The following is a 15,068-nucleotide window of genomic DNA, read 5'->3' as shown; positions in this document are numbered from 1 at the left end:
TGCTCCTCTGTTAAGCATTCCTCAGTCCTGGTACACAATAGGAATCTGTCTCATGGACTGGTTCTCTTCAGACATGGAAGAAAAATTATATATACAGGAAAAGAAAGTCTTTCTTCTCTCTTTTCTTCCTTATGTTTACTCGGAGCTGGGTGCTCTCTGAGAGTTTCAGATAAGGCAAGTTGCTTTACTCCTAGGTGGGTTTCTCTGCCTGTCCATGTTGGACATGAGCACAGTGTTAGTCTCATCTCTTTTGAAGGGCTCTTTAGCACAGAAATGCTGGACATGGAGGCACTGGAAACACTAACCTGAAGCTGGCACCTGTCTAGTGAGAGTATAGAGTTTATTTTCTTATTTTAAAATAAAAAAGAGGAGTTTCACGTCACAGGGAGTAGAAGTTGGTGGAAAGAAGGAGGGTGTTTAAGTGCCAGGTGACAATGTCCATCACACTGCTCAGTGATGAAGCTAAGAAGACAAAAATAGACAAAGTGACCTCATGGCTTCTGGCAGCAATACCCATGAGACAAAAGAGAGGCTTTAAAAGGCTTGTGGAGCTGATAGCAAAGGTCTTGGACACCTCAGAGTTTTGGTTCTGCTCCAGCAGGGAGCTGCTCTGCCGCTCTCTCATTGCCTCTCTCTGTTTATGGGGAGTTGTGAATTAAACGGGCTTTGTGACATGCCCAGCTCTCCAGGTCTGGACTCTGCCTTCTCAAGCTTGGACCAGCCTTATGCAGGTACAGATATCTTGCTTTTTCTTTTCTTTTCTTTTCTTTTCTTTTCTTTTCTTTTCTTTTCTTTTCTTTTCTTTTCTTTTCTTTTCTTTTCTTTTCTTTTCTTTTCTTTTCTTTCCTTTCCTTTCCTTTCCTTTCCTTTCCTCTTCTTTTCTTTTTTTCTTTCTCCCTCTCCTCTCCTCTCCTCTCCTCTTTCCTTCTTTCATTTTCCTCTTCTCTTCTCTTCTCTTCTCTTCTCTTCTCTTCTCTCCTCTCCTCTCCTCTCCTCTCCTCTCCTCTCCTCTCCTCTCCTCTTCCTTCTCTTCCCTTCTCTCTTTTATTTTCCTTTCTTTTCCTCTTGTTTTTCTTCTCCTCTCCTTCCCCTATTCTTTTGCCTATTCTAATTACACTTTTGCTCTTTACGTTCAGAAAGACATCTCAGGAAGATTTCTCTTTCTCTTTTTTTCTTAAACTGTTGAGGGAAATTTTAGCTTGAATAGCATGATATTTTTTTCTTTTGGGAGGACTGGTATAATTAGTTATGTACTTTAGCCTTTGATGAGGAGGAAAGTTTGGAGAAGAGGGAGGCAAGTAGCAGGTCCCAGAGGGCCTTACTTGACAGCTGCTTCAGAGCCCAGGGCAGTTCAGGGCAACTTCCTAGAGAAGCTGCACATGGATGCTAATGCAAAGCCAGGACGAAAAGCTGGTGGAGGCACAGCCAAGACTGTCTACTGTTATATTTTCTGTGACAGTATTTGCTAATCTGGACTTTAGAGTTGAGTGCTTTCGTGGTACTCTGCTGTCAGAAGGGGCTGCACAGACACTCTAGATGGTGTAGCTCCCTCGCTGTTAGCTGCCGGTGCCAGAAATCCTGCTGTGAGTTCCCTCAGGGTCCAGACTTTAGAGATGCTGCACTTCACTAAGTAGTGCTGCTTTTCCTCCTTTTAAATTTAGAAGCAAAATATGAGCCAGGTGAGGTGTAGTAGCTTGTAGAAAGGATGGTTGTAGCAAGAAAGAAATCTTTCCTATTTCATCCATCGTGAACAACTGCCAGAGACACATGTGTGCAGATTTGTAAGTAGAGTAGACAAACCTTCAGGGATTGTAGCTTGTTTCTATAATGGAGAGCAGGTCTTTGAGGGCAAGTATACGACTGCCCTGAAAAGCACTAAGTCTCCATAAAAACCTGGACAGTATTTCAGTCTTGGTTTAGCAAGGCAGAGTTATTATATGAGCAAAGTTTTGCAGAGAGCCTTCACTTTGCAAGTGCAAGTACAAATAGTGAGTCATCTTTTCAGCACTGATTTTGCCGTTTCCAGTTTTCTGGATGAAAAGGGGAGGAACAGACTGTGCATCCACATGAGGTGACATGAAACTGCAGAAGTCCTCTTGCTGAAATCCCAAAGCTGAACGGAATGACTGCAAACCTTCAGAAGAGTCTTTCCTTGTATTTATCTTAAGCTTCCTAGAAGGATGACTGCTCTGCAATTCAACACCTTATTTTCAGCATGAGATGAGAGAGGGAAGCTCTTTCTGCTGTGGTTACACTGGTGCAGTATGGAATGATGTAATCTTCCACAATTGTGCAGCCTAGCCAGGTTTGGGGGGACATCTGCAGCCCTCAGGAAAACTAGTATCCTTCTTAGCTAAGCTCTCTGTCCCGCACAGCAGGTAACTTCGCCACATTAGCAGGTCCCCATTGAAGGAATGCTCTGTGATAAAATGGTCAGAAGTGAGATTCTGAGAGGACTGAGCAGCTTTCATCCTCTCTTGAGTAACGCTGTCCTCCAGCACTGCCTGCAGCCATCCTCCTCCTCCTCTCCTCTCCTCTCAGCAGGGCATAATTTTGTACCTCTTTCCTGAGAATGTCAAGATGCTACACAGTTTTTTGACAAATTATTGGATGCAGACAGTGGATGGATTTTCATCTATACTATCATGCTGGGAAAAAGACAATGGCAGTAAGGAAAAGGATGACATGAAATCAGAAATTAGTCTATGGTTTAGGCATGAGAAGTTTTTTCTGTGCAAGGTTAGCGCTGATTTCTATCACTTGAACACTAATTCAAGGCATGGCCTTACTTTCCTTAGGGCAGCTGGGTTTGGTTTTACTATTGAATCTCGTTCACCCCCTGCTTTCCCTGAATGTAAGGCAGAGAACACAATGTTCCATTCTGGAGCTTTACATGCTGCTGGGCTGGCAGAGCAGGTGGAAAATGGTTATCCCACACTTTCATGCCAGTGTCCCAACAGGTGTTGGCTTTTCCAAGCAAGCCTGTCTAAGTGGATTCCTTCTGGCCTGGCTTATCAGTTGTGGCGGTCTGGGATTCTTGCTTGGGAGCAAACACTCTTCTTCCTTGCTGGGCAGGAGGCACAGACCAGGGGCTAGAGCAAGGCTGAAAACATGCCTCCTGCAGTTGCAGGGCTGCTGCAGAAAGCAGCGAACAGCCCTACACGCAGTGCTGCTGCAAGACACTCTGCCTCTGTAGCTGGCACGGCAGGGTCCAGGGCAGGAGCAGCCTGGCTGTGCCTGCAGAGCGCCTCTCCCATTGCACACATGCGTGGCTGCCAACAGTAGCGGTGGCTGCTTCTCAGACTCTCAGGGGCAGAATTATTACTTGGTCCTGAAAATCCTCCATATGGTAGGAGGAAGGTATATAAAAAGCAGAGCTCCACCTCAGGGTGATAAAGTGGTACAAATTCCCTGGAGCAAGGGCATGCACTGTAAAAACGCTATGAGATACAGCCTGGGACTCTGCCACATGCTGCAGAAATAGGAAATCCCAGCTCTAACCAGGCAACAGAGACCAGCTGTCACAGTGAGGGGAGTTCCCTCCCCACACCTGTGTGGACTTCTACTGTGTTTGCAGGGAAAGAGAAAACTGCACCTGGGTTTCTATCAGCAGCTCCTAGAGACACTATCAGCAAAGGTGGGAAAGAAAAAGAAGGGGAGGGGGTGACAGTGTGTTTCCTCATACGGTCACTAGAATACCTACAGCCATGCCACTGTCCATCTTTGCCCACCCAGCCTTTTGCTCAGCTCTGAGCTTGCCTCTTTTTGTCTCTTGCAGAGCTCCACCGCCACGAAAGCATCCAAGAGAAGAACGTGAAAGAAGCCAAAACAAAGTGCAGAACCATTGCATCCCTGCTGACAGATGCACCCAACCCCCACTCCAAGGGGGTGCTGATGTTCAAGAAGCGCAGGCAGAGGGCTAAGAAGTATACATTGGTAAGCTTTGGCAGTGTCGACGAAGACCGCTCCTACGAGGAGGAAGACGGAGTTTTTCCAACTAGTGAGTCTGAATTTGATGAGGAAGGTTTCTCTGATGCCCGAAGCCTAACGAATCACTCAGACTGGGACAACACTTACCTGGACATTGAAAAGTCCAAGTCTGACTCTGAACAGAAGGAAGAGAAGCAAAAAGGTTTGAGCGAGGCCTCAGGTAAAGGAGCACGATTATTTGAGCAGCAGAGGGAACGGGCTGGGAAGTACACAGTCGAGAAAGTCCCAGCGCAGAAGAGCCCCCAGCTTGTTCCAGCTGCCCAGCCACAGCAGGGTACGGTGAACGGAGATATGCCTGTGCCACAGAAGACAGAGAGCGTGCCCCTCAGCATCCACCTGGAAGGCATACAAGTGCCCAGCAAGCAGCCACCAGCCAATCTCTCCACTCAGCTCCTGGCTCCCCCCAGTCCCACTTTCTTCCCGCCTCCCCCAAGCACCCCTGACCCCTTCTCTTCAAGCACAACGAGCATGTTCAACCGGTCTGCACGGCCCTTTACTCCTGGCTTTTCTGGCCAACGCCCAGCAACATCCTCTGTCATCTTCAGGCCATCTACACCCAAAAAACCTAGTGAAAGCTTGGGTGGGCAAAGCACAGTGGTTCCCCCTTTCTCACCTCCAGCTCCAGGAACACCTGCCAATGCACCAGTGCCAACACACCGCAGTCCAGTTAGCTCCTCCACATCTCTGTATATTCCTGCACCAGGAAGGCCAACATCACCACTGGAGTCACAGCCAAGAGCCGGGGGATGCGCTCCAGAGAATAAGCCTTCCGCCAACACTGCCCGGACATCCAGCACCTCTATCTTTCTGTCAGCTCCCTCAAAGCCAGGAGGTGAGGTGGCCTCTGCAGCCTCCCAGCCACGAGTCCCCGGAACAGCATCTTCTTCTTTGTATATCAGTCCAGCACCATCACAGCCCACCATAAGCAGTTCCCCTGTGCCAAAGCAGCCTTCTCCTGCCATCTCACCGGCAATGCCACGACCTCCTTCCGAGCCCTTAACCTCCAGAGAGCAGAGGATTGCTGTGCCAGCTCCCCGCACAGGCATCCTTCAGGAGGCTCGCCGGCGGGGCAACAAGAAACCCATGTTCAGTAAGATTGAGGAGAAGAAGAAGAATTCACCCAACCCTGAGCTCCTGTCTCTGGTGCAGAACTTGGATGAGAAGCCAAAAGGTGACCACCCTGGGGCTGGCTTTGAGTCTGGGCCTGAAGAGGACTTTCTCAGCCTGGGTGCTGAGGCCTGCAACTTCATGCAGTCCTCTGGCCGCAAGTTCAAGACCCCACCTCCAGTGGCTCCTAAGCCTCAGCAGCAAGATGCTGGACTGGTAAATGGGGCCCATGACATGCCTCAGCTTAAAGGCAAGGGGGCAGAGCTCTTTGCCAAACGCCAGAGCCGCATGGACAAATATGTGGTGGAAACAACACCAAAGCCAGAGTCCAAGCCCAGGACCCCCTCTCCTTCCCCTTCTCTGCCCTCATCCTGGAAATACTCACCCAACATCCGGGCTCCCCCTCCAATTGCATACAACCCAATGCATTCCCCTTTCTATCCCCTGGCAGCCAGCAAATCTCAGGCTAGTAAAGCAGAGAGCAAAGTGAAAAAGGCGCCTGGCCAGAAATCAGGGATTAAGGTCATTGATATAATGCGCCACCAGCCTTATCAGTTAAAGTCAGCCATGTTCTGTTTCGGGGATCCCCCAGGCCCCAGCACTCAGGAGTCTCCCCGTCAGCCAGCCCCACAGGCTAGCTCGTCCTTCACAGCAGCCAAGCAGGTCCCCGTGAAAACAGCCAAGACGCAGGAGATTCGTCGCTTCTCCACTCCAGCTCCCATGCCAGCCTCGAGCAGCCTGGCACCCACCGTGCTTGCGCCCCGCTCTGCCACCACATTGGACGAGCCAGTGTGGAGAACAGAAATGGCATCTTCTGCCCCCACCACACCAGCCCCCTTCCAGGTGGAGCTCAGCCAGTCCCCTAAGACATACCAGAGCTCCCCAGAGCCTGGTCAGGCAGGCCAGGGGCTTTCCCCAAACCCAGCCTCAGCCTCTCGGTTTCAGGTGGCCAGGCCCAAATTCTCAGCAGCAAGAACGGGAATGCAGGCCAATGTGTGGAGGCCGAGCTTTGGCCACCACTGAGGCAGGCACCCCTCCTATCCCATCTGTGGCTCCGCAGAGGTAGTGCTCGTTTTGTCTTTCATGTCAGCTCAGTACATTGGAATGAGTAACACAAAATGAAGAAAAGAGAAAAAAAAAATTAACTTCCCTTCTGCACCACCCTCTCCCCCAGCCTCCCCTTGGTCTCAGATGGGCAGCTTCAGCACAAGGACTACTGGCTGTGGCTACAGCAGGAGCAAGAATGTGGAGAGAGGGCACATGTGTGGTACACAGAGACTGGGAACTTGCACGCAGCAGCAAAACCCACCTCTGGAGGGGGTCGATGGCAGTGGTTGTCTCACATGAGGACATATATAGGTGGTAGTGGTTTTCCTTTCCCAAGGGCTTTGGAGTCACCCCTGAATTAAAGGAGATTATGGGGCAAGAGCTCTCCAGGAAGAAAGGGTCAGAGGTGGGATTACAGTACTGAAGCCCTAGCTTCCCCATTGCACTGCTTTTCTCTGAGCCTGTCAGTCTGTACCCCTGCACACACCTGCACTCACATGCACCCTGCAGGGAGTGAAAGCAGAAGTGGGGTTTCGCCTTGGACACTTCTCCCAGACTCTCCTTCGGGGGGGCAGGGGAAAGGAGGTGAGAGAGAAGAGTGAGTAGGGGTGTTCATGCATGCACGTGTGGGCAGTGTGCCCTGTGCAGGAGGGTGGCCACGTGTGCCTGTTCCTCCAGTCACCAGGGCTGGAGGTAAAAGGGACAGTCATCCCAGATGGTGCTACACATGGCTATCAGGTATGGCAGCAGTATGCCAAAGAGAGACTTTGAATGGATTTGATGGGGCTATCACAAGCTGGAGGAACCGCAGAAGGAAGTGTCAATTTTTGAGGATACACGAAGTCAAAGCTAAGCTCAGGCAGTGGCTGTTTGGCACAAGGAAGGTCCCGCAGCATTAGTCCCACTGGAACAGAATACAGATGCTGTAAGTACAAAGGAGGATTGCGTGAGAGAAGGTACCGTTGACTCTAAGAGAAGACAGGATGGAATATGCATTTGCACACCATCTTTCTATTTAGTTTAGGACAGAGTGTAACTAGATTGGCAATGGGTCATGACATAAAACTTGCTGAAAACTCTGTGATGAGCTGGAAAACGGAGTCCCTTTACAGACATTCTCAGTAGGCAAGTGGAGGAGAAGGAAACAGAAAGTCACCAGTAGAATTTCATACTAAATGATTTAGGTATCCCTGAAGTCTATTTGGTGAGAACTGAAGTGCTCTGAGAGTCTCAGAGGATCTGCACTCTCACACACACATACAGAGGTCAGTTTGCTGATGATGCTGGAGAAACAGGACTGGTTATTCCTCTAATGTCCCAGGCTAGCCTCAGACTTAATCCCTACACTAAAGGCATACAAGAAGAAAGCATTCCCTTTCCCAAGGAAAAATTTAGGATATTAGTAGGGACCGTGCATGTGTGTGTATGTGCCATTTGTGCTCTGGTTTGCACATACCTCTGCCATTTACTTTCTGCCTGTGCTCCCCCTTTTGCAGTAGCCACTTTCACAGTGTGACTCCACAAGTACACCAAGAAAGGATTGCTCCTGAAGCACAGCTCCCAAACACAGCGATGCTCCAGCTGCAGGGAAGGGACTTGCCATCTCTTCCTGGGCAGGGGTTGCCCAGCCTTTTACCAGACCCTCAGGAATGAGTACTGGAGGCACGATGAGGGTCTCATAGCCCTGCTTGAGACATGTCATTAGACTTGCTCCTCTCCAAGCAGAAACTGTTCTCTGACTGGACTGCACACAAACTTTGGATGTACAAGACCGTAGGTTCTGGGAAGAAAAAAAGGAGTGCAAATGGAGCTGATGCCAGGTCTGTAAGCAGTGCAGCTTGTGTGGTTTCACACTAAGTCCAAGCCGACCTTCGTCCGTGCAGCTGGAGCTTACGATGTGTAGCTCCTTTCATGAAAGCTGGGGACTCTACTTTTTCTTGGAGGCTCTAAAGTGCTTCTCTGTCAGCACCTGGAGATTCTGCATGTGTGCTCTCCCTTGAAGAAAAAGAGGGCTAGCTAGGAGCTCTAGTCCCAGACAAGCTTGGGAGGGAGAGAATGAGGAAAAAAGGAAAGTAATACACAATCCTGCCTTTGAATCGTTCACAGTCTGGCTGGCCTTGTTCTTCAGGCCTGCATTTGCAGTGTACAGTCTTGGGGGCCCTGAAACATAGGATGAGCATGTGTGGGAGGGAGGAGGACAGCACTTCCACCTCACTTGGCAGACTGTGGGCCATGGGAGAGGATGGAGAGAAAACCTTTGGGGATGCCTTAAGCTAATGAGCAAAGGGGTGGTTGAGCCAGAAGAGGTGATGCCCCTGGGTGTATGACATAGGAGCAGCCGACCTGAACTAATGACGGGATTGTATGTGTTCCTGCCTGAGAGGGGAGGTCCTAGGACAAGCCATCACTGCTGAGTTAATGCAGATCACCAGAATCTTAGATCTGGTGAAGGGAAGTGGCCATGCTACAAAACCTAACTTGGAGGATTGCTTCTCACTCATCCTGTGCTGCGATGCATTGCCAGCATTTCTGGAAAAAAACCCCTGTGTGCTGCTGTAGCAAGCTGAATCTCTGTGATTCTTCCCGTACATGGAAGGAGGAGTCTTCTGTTTTTCTAGGAAAGCTAAAGAGTAAGAAGGAACTAAAGTAGGAAGGAACTAAATGACTACTAGAGCTCCAAAAACTTCATCTCTACTCTCCTTGTGGAGTGCCGTTTGTCACTGGCTAGTGGTTTTAGCCACTAGTCTTAGACAGACAAGCTAGCCCAGGTTGAAAACATCACTGAACTCAGGTGTAGAGAGGGGTTGTGTGGACCAGAGAAAGGGTACTCAAGATAATTCTGCAGTAAAGACTCAGAAAGTCTGATTATTAGTCCAGTGTCCCCTTTCCTCAGGCCCTTAAAGGAAGTGCTCTCAGGGCCTGAGTGTCTTGGGAAATTCATTCTGCCACTGGAAAAAAAGACAAGTCTGGCCTTAGCACGTAAGGGACATTGCATGTGGTTAGTATTTCAGTGGTCTCACTCCAGATTTCTGGGAGACTCTGATGCAAGCCAAGGACTGATGACCAAATGCTGTTGAATGTTAGATGTCAGGACTCAAGTGAGTGGAATAACTGCATGTGGCCCACAATTTCTGATTATGTAATGGGCAGGAGATGAAAAAAGTTAGGTCTGACTGGAGAATAAATATTAAACATTCGAGCAAGGAAAAGAACCAGGAGGCTGTGGATCCTGCATTTCACTTCTAACATCCTTGGTTCAAAGCTATGTTTAGAAGCAAAGCCAAAGTAGTTTGATGGATCTCTGCCCCTCCCAATCTCTTCTGGATCCTGTGCTGACAAAGAACTTGCTCTGCAGAAGCAGCAGACCTACAGTGCGTGTGGCTTGTCCCAAATAAGGCCTGTGGCTGCAAGTAGCATGAGATGAGAAATAATACTGAGATGCCTCAGATAAGCTATAAGGAAGAAACCTGCACTACCGCTGGCTTCAAGCAGCTCTGCTAGTATCTGCTCATGAAACTATTGTGGCTGACCTATTAGAAAGGTCACAGGTGAGGTTATGTGGAATAATTTTGAACCACATAAGCTTGTCTTGAGCCTCTCCAAATTTCTAATTCCTCAGCTGTTGAACAAGCACAGACATAAACAGTTGTTTGACAAGTTTTAGCTCCCACCTGCTAAGTTCTAAGCTGCAGAGGTAGGCCAAACCCCAGTGCCTCCTTGTTAAGCATGGGAAGATGTCTGCATGGGCTCTGATTTAAAACTGCCTATCATCCCTCTTCTCCAGCATGCTGCAGGTTGAACATTGTGGCTTTGGCAGTTCTGGGGGTTTATCTTTGCTTCAGAAGTATCAGTCCGTTCCCTCTGAATATATGGGAACACTTGCCAGAGATAACCTCAAGATCCTGCAGCAGCTGACAGGACAAATCTTGGAAGAGACTGGTGTGGTGAGGAATCACTGACTGCCAGACATGAGCACAGTGCAAGCCAAGATTGTCCTGTGGAAAGACTATGCTCCCTTTTGGCTACAATATCCAGCATCCCCTACCAGGCCCTCTTTCTAGAAGAGACTCATCAGTGTTCTGAAAATGGGAGCCCATCAGCAGTGCTCTGTGTGGTGGAAGATGTGACCCCACAAGAAGAACAGAGTTAACATCTTTGTTTATGGAAATAATTTTTTTCCTTTTCTGTTTTGTCTTTTTTTTTTCCTCCCAATTTACAGTCACTTTCTATTTGTTTGTGCAGAAGAATAAACTTGTGATATGCACTTTACATAAGGCATTTTGTCACCTTCTTTGCTTGGCACCCAGAAGAAAATGCTATGCGTACAGCACATGCAGTTAGCACTACCAACAAACTACTAAGGCCAAGAGAATAGGAGTCCAAAAACGGATGGGATATCTCAGCAATAAAAACACCTAAGTTGGACTTAAAACCCCTATATGTTAAAAAGGCCTAATGCAAGCAGAAACTTGAGATCCAAAACTTCGGTACTACAGGCTAAAACACTCACCGACAGGGTGAAGAAATTTATGGTCCAGCCCCAGCTGGCCCGCCCCAACCCTGCCCCTCAGCCTGCTCTAACCTAAACCCAACCCTCTGCTTGTCAACCTGGTATCAACTGAAGTTTGCCAGCTCTGGTAAATCCAAATATAAACTCACATTGAACGATTCAAGTTATTCTTGATATTAACCAAGAGATCAGAAAACCAAATTAGTCAGAAAAGCAAATATATCCCATTGTATCCTCAGGCTCCTAGCCTAATCCTAACTCTAACCTTAACCCAATTCATGTTAAATTCTCCATTTCTGGGTCCTGAGAGGTTTATTATCCTCAGTTTAGGACAAGCATTAGCAGGTTGCCTTTCCCAGATGCATGTCACTCGCAGACAGCAATTCCTGAGCACTGCAGGAGATGCTGGGATCAGCTGTAGGATTAGACTGCAGACTCTGGGCACTTGTCCAGCTATCATTTTGTGGATGTTTTTCAGATTAATTACAAGCAGGGGTCCCTTATGCAGTGGTCTGGAGGTAGGTCTGGAGACTATCCAGCATATTTCTGATTGATTTGCGGACAGGAAACACAGAAAGAGGCAGTGATGTTTGCTGATGCCAAACCGGAGCTCCTGTCCAGCTAGAAGTACAGCTCCCAAATAAGTCTACAGAGACACAGGCTGCAGATTAGGACTGCATCTTGTTTTGCTTAATAAAGCTGACATAGTAGGATTATGAGCTATTCCAGATGGTTTGACACATTGCAGGACAGTTGCTGTGTCCAGGGCTTCGATTAAATTCCCTGTTAACCTCTACAACCTTCTCAAGTGAGAGTCTTTTCTTCTCACAGCAGATCATGTCAGAAGGAGCCAGACGAACAGACTTTCAGAGGTGGAATGGGAGCCAGCCCTGAGGTTACTGGCCCAAAGCAAAGCCGAAGGATTACTGAACAGCTATGCAGCAGGCTAGAGATGAACTTGGACTGCAGTGCACTACTCAGAGAGTAGTCTAAAACCAGAAAATAGTAAGGTGCCCAGTGGGGACATCTACCCCCAAACAATCATACCCGAAGGAAGGAGAAGTGTCCAGCAAAGAGCAGAGCGGGGCAAGTATGTGGCATGTATGAAGAATAAGGGTATTCCCAGGCAGTACAGACCTATAGCTTCAACAGCCACTAGATGTTGCCACTGTTCTTCTCCGAGTTACTGGGGTTTTGGCATTCGCCTGATGTGGTGTTAAGTCTGGAGGGTTTATGAAATCCTTTCTTCCTAATCTATCCTCTTTTGGCATTCACATATGGTGTTGCTCAGTCGCACATACTAGAGGAGAAGGCCAACCTCATACCAGGGAGTTTTGGCAGCCAGAGGCTTGCAGCAGCTTGCAGGGGATTCCTGGGTGGTAGTGTGTGGGGCGCGCCTGCAAACAGGCTGCCCAGCAAGTAACACACCATGGGCACGCCAGCTATTTCAACATGCACTCCAGCTCTGTGATCAAATCCTACATATTTCTGTTGCAGTCCTACATCTCATTGTGCATTAAGCCCACTTAGTGGCAGGAGGGAGCCTGGCATTAACTGTTTCTCCTATTGTGATGTTACAAGCTACTGACAAGTCTTCCTTATGTCTGTGTAAAAGTGGAAGAGATTAAGCATATATGAAATATTTTAAAATAACAAATAATACATATGATGTATTACAAAACAAAAAACAACCAAAAAAAGCCAAATCAAGAGTTTTTCAACTTTTTTCAGAACAGATTGAATCATGTTGAAATCGGCTGCTTATAAATACTTTCAGCACAGATCAGTCCTGGGCTCCAGCGAAAAAAGTGGAGCAGGATCAAGGTTTAGTTCTCTGTCTTTGGAAAAGTAAAATGGTGAAAGCTATTTACCAGACCTCCACATGATCGAAATGTGCTCAGGAGACAATCCTACTGACAACGCCTGTCTTAGCTACTGCTTATGTCCATCTAGCACTGTGTAACGAGGCAGATCTCATCTGCTTCTCTGAAAATGATTTTGCAGACATCAACAATTTGAAGTTAGGCTGTTTGAAATGAGGTGCACAATAATTCAGTGCAAAAATAAATTAATTTTGAAGATACTACTCAGAGAAAGCAAAGCTTTGTGCAGGCTGTTCCAAAGGCCACTTAAGCAAAAGGTATATTTGGAAAGAGAGATGGTCACAGTGAGATAGCGACAGTTCCTTATATGATTAAAAACTCTTCCCTGAAGAGCTGAAATGTCATGCAGGCAGCACATGTACTACCCCACTGACCTAAGTGGAAACTCCATGTACCCAAGAAAATATTGAACTTAGCCAGCAAATATCACCACGTTCCAGGTAAATCCCCCCTCCCCAAATCAAACCAAAACTAAACCAGCTCATCAAGCTAGGCTTGTAATTTTTTAAAACCTTGAGTACTGAGTAGCATGAGTGGGTAAGATAAGAGCAAGAGCCCTACACAACTTCCTATCTATGCTGAGTTCATCGTGTTACTTATGACACAGATATCAGATTGGGACAATAATCCCAGCGGAAAATGCCACTGAGCTGCACTGTACCATGACAGGGGACAAGTGAAGTCTCTGCTAGACCCACCATTCACATTTCTAGACTAGTGAACTATACAATTCTATCTCTCAGGAAAAACTGTGCATAGAGAGGAGAAAGGAGCAGGATCTAGTTCTCAGTGTGGTAACTGAAAATGGAGACATATAGTTTTATCTGAAGGTAGAATAGCAGGTGAGAATCTCAGTTAAAGAAGTGCCTTGGTGCATAAGTGTCAGATGCAAGACTGCTTTATCCAAATCACCCTATAAATCCTGGTGCCATACTAAAATGAACTCACATTCCTTCTGGGTTCAAGACTAAGACTCTGTACAGTACACTTCAGCTGCACTCTTAGGTTCTGTGTCTCACCCAGTGTATGAATATATGCACATGCAAGTGAAAATAACCTCTGGAGGATCAGAGTTGCAAGGACAGAACGGGACTTCACATAGCACTGAATGAGGGCTACAGATCACCTTTCAAAGTGGAGGTGGCCAAGATCTCTTCAGAACTGGAGCCTGACAACAGCCACAGGCACAACAGCACTGAACAGCCTGGACAAGAGGCTGGTCTAAACCTTGGATTTTGCTACTAGAATTTCTGAGAAGTCTGATGATTGGCCTGGGAACCTAAATTGTACCCACCAGCATCTAGGGAATAAAGGAATCTCCCCATTCAATCATTTCAGCCTCCAGATACTATTTCTGAGCTCTGGATAAAGACCCTGCCCTGTACTCTATACTTGTAGCTTACTTTCCTTCATATGTCTGCTCAACCTGTCTCATCTCCAGTTCCTCACCAACCTGCCTACTTCTCGCAGAAGACCTTGACTTGACGTACAACTGCTTTGTTCCCATCAGACCACAGTTCCCACCAGTCCTTGAAGCTGGACTACAAGATCCTCAGCTTCGCCTCTAACCCTGTTTGCCTCTTGCCCTTTGGTGCTGCAGATCCACAGAGGAATCTTGTCTCCTGGAGCTGGCTCACCCTGAATTGCTGTCAGTACCTTGTTCCTGGGTATGCCTGCCCATATCCTGACTGAGATCCTCAGACACCGTGCTAGACATTCCTTCTCTTCATCTCCTTGCTATTGTTTCTCCCTAGTCTCTCTCAAGTTCTATAGGAGGGCTTGCGTCCATTCCTGCTCACCGCCAGTTAGCAGCCAGCCATGGGCACCCTGCTGCCTCCCAGCCTGCTCAGCTCCTCTCTCCCTGCAGCTGCCTGCTGGAGCAGCTCTGGGAGAAAGCAGAGGAGCAGCAGGTCATACTCCTTACATGGAAGAGCAATCACATAGTTCCCTGCTACATCATCTTTAGGAGCTACACCATGCCTCCAAATCCAGCAGGTTTCCATATGACATCCATCTGGCACAAACAGTTCCCCTAAGGTGTAATTTGTGCTCAGGAAGGCACAGGAGATGACTGGAGAAATAATACAGCAGCTCTAAATTGGTCTGAAAACAGCTGCTGGAAGCACGTAGAGAGGAGGCAGAGTTTAGCATTGCCCTAGTGACTGCAAGAAGGTGCCATATAGTGGTAGCTGCATTTCTCGGCTTCTCACCCCATAATAAAAATCAAGTTAATTTCTTAGATGATTATCAACATGGAGCTAGAAACTTTTTAAATTTAAGAGGTAACTGTACCTCATGCCTTTGGGAAAGGAGAGGCAAAGGGCTGCTCAGCTTAAGCAATATAGCAGCAAATTTTGTCTGCTCTCACTATGTCTTGCCCTACCTGCCACCACCTTGTGACAGGCAATAGCTCCCTTGATAAATAGGGTTTAGAACAGAGGGAACTTGAACAGGAGAGCAGCATCTCAAAGAGCACAACTGGACTTCACAGCAGGCACTGGGCACTCTGAGCAAATGGTGCTAAACCAATC

General features: G+C 47.7%; 1 protein-coding gene across 1 annotated transcript in view; it reads left to right on the top strand.

The window, feature by feature from the left end:
* SYNPO2L (synaptopodin 2 like) overlaps window positions 1-10,418 on the top strand; it is a 39,332-nt gene extending 28,914 nt beyond the window's left edge. Inside the window, exon 4 of the mRNA XM_065638752.1 lies at window positions 3,779-10,418. Within this exon, the coding sequence (XP_065494824.1) occupies window positions 3,779-6,120 (2,342 nt within the window). The 3' untranslated portion in view covers window positions 6,121-10,418. The remainder of the gene's footprint in view (window positions 1-3,778) is intronic.
* The last annotated feature ends 4,650 nt before the right edge of the window (window positions 10,419-15,068 follow it).

This window comes from Caloenas nicobarica, chromosome 7 (assembly GCF_036013445.1).
Source record: "Caloenas nicobarica isolate bCalNic1 chromosome 7, bCalNic1.hap1, whole genome shotgun sequence".
NCBI lineage: Eukaryota > Metazoa > Chordata > Aves > Columbiformes > Columbidae > Caloenas > Caloenas nicobarica.
Note: the sequence above shows the minus strand (reverse complement) of the source record. Positions and strands in the feature narration are given on the sequence as shown.